The 7,290-nt window shown below is 58.3% G+C and overlaps 2 protein-coding genes across 2 annotated transcripts; both read right to left on the reverse strand.

Annotated features, from left to right (window-relative positions):
- Nucleotides 1–14: 14 nt before the first annotated feature.
- On the reverse strand, nucleotides 15–662 carry K437DRAFT_210373 (subtilisin-like protein; the record flags this gene model as incomplete). Its single annotated transcript, XM_013384359.1, has 2 exons — nucleotides 15–480; nucleotides 562–662. Coding segments are annotated over 2 exons (567 nt in total), but the record flags the coding sequence as incomplete, so codon positions are not given.
- A 3,092-nt stretch (nucleotides 663–3,754) lies between these two features.
- K437DRAFT_260352 (glycosyltransferase family 3 protein) lies at nucleotides 3,755–6,743 on the reverse strand. Its single transcript, XM_013384360.1, has 3 exons — nucleotides 6,471–6,743; nucleotides 4,881–6,338; nucleotides 3,755–4,780 (listed from the first exon to the last, which is right to left on the reverse strand). Exons 1-3 carry the CDS (start codon nucleotides 6,547–6,549, stop codon nucleotides 3,993–3,995), a joined length of 2,325 nt encoding a protein of 774 aa, XP_013239814.1. The 5' UTR covers nucleotides 6,550–6,743; the 3' UTR covers nucleotides 3,755–3,992.
- Between the last annotated feature and the right edge of the window lie 547 nt (nucleotides 6,744–7,290).

Consider the following 7,290-nt stretch of genomic DNA (forward strand, 5'->3'; position numbering starts at 1 on the left):
GAGCCGTAGAAGGCACCCTCGGAGCCCTCGTTTCCGTTAGCAACGTACACGGGGATACCTTTGTAGCTGATCCGGCTGGCGGTGGCCGCGGCGGGCGACTCGATCCAGTTGGCGGGCCCGCCGATCGAGAGGCTGATGATGTCGACGCCGTCAAAGTAGGCGTAGGTCATAGCCTGAATAATTACGTCGTCGGTCACACTAGCTTCCTCTCCGCAGCCAAAGACGCGATACATCTTGACGTTCGCCTCGGGGACGACACCCGTGAAGCCGCGGCCGGCATCCTTGGCGATGATGGTCCCCGTTACGTGCGTGCCGTGGCCGGAGCCCTGGCAGTTGGCAAACGGATTCGAATCTGGTTGTGGCGTGTTGCTGCCCGTGTAGTTGTCGCCGACAAAGTCGTACCCGCCGCTAATCTGGCAACCGGCTCCAAAGCACGCCGTGCCGGCCGGCTTGCCCGAGTTGAGTGCCGGGTGCGTGTAGCTGTGATTAAGAGGGGAGGAAGGCATCAGTTATGGTGACAATGCTCGACGTCTACTTTTTCACTAGAGAGGAGATGCTCACTCGATGCCCGTGTCGACCACGCCTACGGTAATGCCCTTTCCAAAGTAGCCCTGTGCATGTAGCTTGTCGACACCGGTCATAACGTGCGGTTCAAAAGTGTCCTTCTTGGAGACGGAACTCGCGCGCCTGGCGAGCTGCTCATCGTCGTCATCGCAGTCGCGCTTGACAGCATCACTAGCGCTTCCCGCGCCGATGGCTGAGGCCAGCTCGCCATCGACGACTGTGGGCGCAAAGGCGGGCACGCTGAAGCGCCGCACCTGGTGCACAGCTTTGACGCCTGGCGCGGCGGCAAGGTGGGCGACGTCCTCGACATTGTCGAGCTTGACGGAGAGGCCGCGGAAGATGTTGGGGTCAGTGTAGGTGTAGCGGGTTTCGTACTTGACGCCTTTACTCTTGCCCTTGGAGGCGCTCTTGCCTTTGCCCTTGGATGTTTTGTCAGAAGTGGTCGAGGCGGCGGCGCTGGACTCGGCACGGGCCATGTACGCGTGGAATTGGTTGTGCAGGTGGAGTCCGCGCTTCTGAATGTCGAGCTTGGCGTTGTCCTCGAACTCGACAATGTACAGTCCAGGGACGGTGTTGCTGTCTGCGGCCGCTTTGGCCGTCGAGATCTTTCCGTTGCCGGCAGAGGCGGGTTTGGTGCGGGCCAAGGGATTTGCTTTGGAGTACGGCGCTGGGCCGGCGAGGTATGGATTGGACGCCTGCACGGCTTCGACCGCCTGCAGCTGGCCGAGGGCGGCGAGCAGGAAGAGCGAGGCGGCGAGGAGCTTCATGGTGGGAGACAGAAGGGGAATAAAAAGAATGTATCTGTGAACGGCAGCAGGAGAGTATGGGGGCAGAACCCAGCGAGGAAGCGCTGGTACTTGGGAAGGGGGGCGGCGGACGGCGGTGCTGCTCTCGGGGAACAGGCAGCAGCAAGGGTGAAGATGTATCAGGAGGCGGGGGATGGGGGAATGGGGATCAGCGCAGGGAGGAGGAGCAGCAGCAGGAGGGAGGGTCGAGGAGATGAAGCAAAAGCAGGGCGGTCTTCGCTGACAATATATTCATAAAGTACATTCATTATCCTCATCCCTCTTTAGCCACTGCTGGCTTGGAAGCAAGGGTACGAAATGGCACTTGACCCAGTCAGATCCGATATCCGCCGGTCCGCGCGCAGCGAGTACACATGTAATGCAGCACAGGGGCATTGGCCAAGCTTGAATCCATCTTCACACACCAAGCTCTGCTGATAGCTAATCTTCATATCTCTCTAATAACAATAGATCCATCACTTAAAGTCTGCATGGTAGGTGCAAGACAGGAGGCAGAGGCGAAGGATCTTCTCCATCGACGACTGCTAACGTTCCTGATAAGTGAAAGCGTGGAGAAGCTTGTAGTCTGTGTACTGGTCCTCTGCCCAGCCGGCACTGTCCCTGCCCAGTGTCCAGTCACCACGGAAAAAATGTACGCCATTGTACACCCAATATCGTCCTTCATCCACCACTATGTACTCCTGTCGAGTGCTGTATCGACTTTCGGTTGACTCGGACCTCGTGGTCCAGGGGCCCTCTCCCGTTTCTTCCAAGACGCAAAAGGGCCAACCGCTGCTGCTGAATAATGCGAAGTGGGTGGCTGTTTGGGGTTGACTTTGCTGGACGGAAGAGAGGGGCCACCGCCCAACGGGTGAGAAGGGCTAACTCCATATGCAAAGAAGGAAACCCGAAAAGTCTCCGCATTGCTGGGCGCCGGTGGGCACATGCCGCACGACCCACCCCACCCATAATAGAGAACTGCCAGACAGCCCCATCGCCTTAGATCATCACCACATGTGTTATCAAGCGGTCGCTAGCGGGGTGGACAGCTCACCGCGCATCAGTCGCGTCTCGCTTGTTACTTACTGGTCACGCGATTTTCTCACATGTACCTATGTACGCTGCCATGTGGTTGCTCGCTCAAACCGTGCGGATGCGCGCATCCCGGGGGCACTGTAAGAGGACAGTTGACACATGGGACAGAATGCTGACAAACTCACATCCCATCCGGACACTGCCATAGCAGCAGCACAGGCTCAAACGCGCCTAAACATAATAGGGATCTCTGCCATTTACCACCTGGCCTGTCCAAAAACAAAATCTCATCAGCAGCAGAGTTTCTCTAGAGCAGATTATGTGTATGTACATGTGTAATTATCAATTATGTATCAATATGCAACTCACTCCGCCACATTTATGTAGTAGCACTGCCAGCCGGACCAAGAATCCAGCACTCCTGTTACATTGTGGCCCTGTGTGCCAATCGCACTCCATGTCGCCCATCAGCTCATCGCTTCCCCTATTTCCGCTCGTCAGCGTTGGACCAGCAAAAGCACTGGCGGCTCGCCCGTCGAGCGCCGGAGAGAAGGGTGGCTAATTGGGGTCCGTAGGACCGCGCGACTTGAATGCTCCCTTGGGACTCCGTTCTAAAGTCGTAGACGCAAGACGAGCGCAATCACGCGGCCTGGGCATCCACATCCCGTCAATCGTCCGCGCCCCCTGTCCTTGCCCCTGCGCCGCGGGGTCGCAGATTCGACCTTGCTGGATGCCAGTCCCTGTCATTACACAGATATTTCCAGCGCCTTCTCGTTTCTCTTCCACTTCCCTCTCTACTTCTTGTTGCTTTGATTGCTCTCCGGCGCTGGGCAAAGTCTCGGCAGGCGCATGAACTAATGTACTATACACACTCGGTTGTGTAGAATAGATTAGTATACAATGCTGACCCCGCCCTCCTGCCCTTCTCACTCGGCGTCACACATTATGTATGTGTACTTGCAATCATTGTCTTTGTTGAGGTCAATGCGTCTGCTGCTTTGCATGAAGAGCTTGTTGTGCAGCTTTCATTGAGATTGGACGTAGATGACGAGAGCGCCGTTGGAGCGCGTGGTTCTGACTTCGCCCGTCATTTAACTCGGCATGCTACTTGGGTACATATATCGGCGGGCTGAGCCCGCGGGGAGGTCCAAGTTGCAGGCTGCAACTCAATATGAATGCTTTCGACAAAAGTGGCCCACTCTGAGGGAGCGCCTTTTCTACGGTAGCATCATCCCCCAGGCAAATGAGGTCGTCGAATCGAAGGCTTCCGCGACATGCTCTGTCGAACCTTTCACGATCTCACATGCTAACGCAAGCCGAAAAGCTCGTCGTGCGAGTCGGGCTCAAAGACAAAGGACCAAACAAGGACCCTTCATTCATCACAAGAGAAACAGAGTATACGGGTGCGTACAAGATACAGTCGAGCGTGTGAGCGTGGGCATGTGCGTGCAATGGGAGGGGACGGGAAGAAGAATAGCCGCGGGTTGCGCTTTGCGCGTCGCCGACGCCGCTGCTAGTATTTTTGGAGGTAGGTTCGTGTGAGCACGGGTCCCTTTTTTGCGACAACCTTCGTTCCGAGCCCGGACCGAGCAGCAGCAGCGTTGGCGATCAATAACCATTGTGCTGCCCATGCCCATGCCCATTCCCGTTCCCGTTCCCATTCCCGTTGACGTCGCGGTGATGATGGTGGTGGCTAAGCGCCGCGTCGGCACGATCGAGGTCCTGCGCGCTGAGCGTCTTGCTGCCCAGCAGGCCAGGTGTGCTCGCACCGCTCACCGTGCTGCCAACGTTGCTCCCGACCGATGTCCCGCGCCGCCGCGGCTTCATCACCAACGGGAAGCGGAACTTCTCCTCCTCCTCGTCGTCCGGCTGCGAGAGGCGCCGCCAGAACGTCGACGTCGCACCCCTGTAGTCGGACGTGCTGAGCCCCTCCATGTCCTCCGCGAGCGTGCCAAAGTCGCCTGGCGTGCGCATCCCGCTCAGCTTTGGGCTGCCAGGCATCGACAGTGGCGGTGGCATCTTGCCGCCGCCGCCGCCGCTGGTAACATCATCGTCAAAGTATCCGTAGTCCTTCTCATCGTCGTCGTCGTCGGCAAAGCTGTCCGGATAGGCGCGGCGCAGCGCGAGCTGGCGTGCTTTGGCGTATTCAAGGCCGAGCTTCTTCCAGTCGAGCAGGTCGCTGAGGCGCTCAGTGCGGTTGCGCTGGTTGATGCGCTGCCGGCGGGTCTTCTGGGTGTAGCTGAACATCTGGTCCGTTAGTTGGTTGACGCTGTCGTCGACGCCCTTCATGCGCCGGTCGACAATGTAGATACCGTAATCCTCGCTGTTCTCGATCATATCCTCCATGAAGCAGCCGAAACCGGAGAGATTGGTCGTGATGGATGGAATCCCCATAACTAGGAGGGCAAGAAAGGTAACAGCGTCAGCGCCGTGCCCACTCCAGCAGCCTCCGACGACAACGACGGGCGAGCGGGCGGAGGAGGGAAAGGCTCTCACCTGTGCATTCCGCCGGCGTGTAGCCCCACGGCTCGTAGTATGAAGGAAAGACGCCCATGTGGCATCCGCGGACAAACTCCTCGTAGTCGAGACCGAGAATAGGGTTGTTGGCGTTAAGGAATTCGGGGTGGAAAATGATCTTGACGCGGTCCTGCGGGCGGTTGAACAGCTGGACGCGGCGGATCTGGTTGAGGATCGGGTCAGCGGCGTCGTCAGCCATGTTATGTGTGACAACAGGGGGGAGCGAGTTGCGCTTGAGCGCAAAAATGCGGCGCTTGAGTAGGATCTTGTCCTGCTCGCTGAGCAGGGTGCCCGGGTCGATGATGTCCATGCCGCCCTCGCCAGTGTAGCGTGCGGTGCGCTCGAACAGTTTGTCGCCGATCCGCTGCTGGATCTGCTCGACCGTATCCTTGAGCTGCTTGGTAACAGCCTGGCCTTTGAGCGCCTCGATCGTGTACGAGTGCGTTGCAGCGGGCATGATAATGAATGCGACGACGGTGATCTTGCTGCCGGCCTGCTGCAGGCGATGGTTGAGCCTGGCGAGCGACTCGATGAACAAATCAACGCCCTTGTTGCGGTACTCGTACCGGCCGGCGGTGAAAAAGTAGAGCGTGTTCTCGAGGTCAAAGTCATAGTGGCCGTAGAAGTGGCCCTTGATGAATTCGTTGATCTTGGCTTTCGATACGGCGTGCAGGTTCTGGAACTCGTGCATGGCAGAGAACTTGACGACGTTGAGCCCGTTGGGTAGGACGCCGTCCGGCTTGCGTTTTAGAAGGTGCTCCGACTCGTACGCAGTGATATGGCTGACGGTGGTGAAGACGTCTGCGCAGTGTGCTGCGCTGCGCTCGATACAGTAGCGGTGGTAGATGCCGCGCTTTCCTGCCTCGTGGTCGACGTCAAAGTACTGGAGGTTGTTGTAGAAGTCGACGCTGCCGGCGCAGAGGTAGCGGCCGAGCAGGGTAGCGTGCGTGGTGAAGATGGTCGTCACGTCAATATGCCGCTTGCGGCACAGCGGGATCGCGAGGCCGGCCTGCCACTCGTGGAAATGGGCAATGATGGCCTGCTTGCGCTCGTGGTTGGCGTACTCGCCGAGGAACCAGGCGACGAGGTAGCCAAAGACGAGCGTCTCGTTGGTCTCGTGGTCGCTCGGTGGCGTGGGGATGCCGGCAATGTTCCATAAGTCACCCTTCCACTCGTCGAGGCGGTGGTACATGCTGCCAGTGTCGAAGAGGAGCACGCGCGGGGCGCGCTCAATTAGCCAGCGCCCGTAGAGGTACTTGACGCCGCGCTCTTGCATCGAGGCGAGCGTCGCCCGCACCGCTGGGTCTTCCGGCTCGAGCGACTCGACCTCCATCGGCGCCGTCTTGTAGGACAACGGCCCGATCAAGGTGTAGCGGTCGCCATACTCTTGCGCAGTCACCGGGGCCTTGGTCTTAATGACGGTGTATATCCCACCGACTGGACGGGGGCCGAGAGGCGAGGGTTAGCGTGGGCTGGCTCATCTCCGGAGCAAGCTCCTCCCGAGCCTCGACATGCCGCGGACACCGCACGACCCGATCTGACTTGAGCAGACCAGCACCAACGACTCACCCTTGTTTGCCACCTCCCAGGCACACTCGAAAAGGATGGGATTGCGCACATCGCGCTTTTCAGCGGCTTCGCTGGACATGCTGCTAACTGCTGCTGTGACACCTGAGGGAGCACTGGTACTCGCGCTTCCGACCGAGCCGACGAGGTGGTCTGGGTAGGCTGCGTACGCGCTGTTGCTTTTTCTGCTGCTGCTGGCTGGCAGGCAGGCAGGCAGTGGATGGATGGATAGGTGGATGGGTGGAAGGATGGATGCGTGGATACACGGAAGGAAGGAAGGAGAAGTGATGGTGGGCAGAGCGAGTCGATGCGAGTGGCATGGACTCTATTATGATAGGCGGAACGGAGCATGAATGGGGATGGTTCAAGCTCAAGGCTGGGGCATAAACGCACTGTGCCAGTGCCCCTGCAGAACTGAGCGCTATGTTGAGCGAGGTGGGGTGGGGGTGGCCCGAGCGGCGAGCGTTGTGCACGAACTTGACCACATTTGTATGTAGTATAGCAGTTGGATGCACAGCTTGAATTTCCGGCATATGCTGCCGCCAGGAGGGGTAAAATAACCCAAACACATACATACGCTCTCGTCCTCTGCCAAGGAGCGCCGAAGCTTCCCAACCGAGCCGTTGACACACAAATGCTCCACTCCCATCCAAGTCCACGAAGGGGCCATGTGCTTACATAATATGATTGCTCTGCTTGGGGTTCCATCCACCTCTGGTCCATATTTGTCAATCAAAACACAGCACAGCACCTCATACATTATGCAGGTCTCGGACGCGACGCCAGCGAGTCCAAAGAGAGAGAGAGAGAGAGAGAGAGAGAG

The sequence above is a fragment of the Tilletiaria anomala genome (assembly GCF_000711695.1).
Source record: "Tilletiaria anomala UBC 951 chromosome Unknown K437scaffold_208, whole genome shotgun sequence".
In the NCBI taxonomy this organism is placed as follows: domain Eukaryota; kingdom Fungi; phylum Basidiomycota; class Exobasidiomycetes; order Georgefischeriales; family Tilletiariaceae; genus Tilletiaria; species Tilletiaria anomala.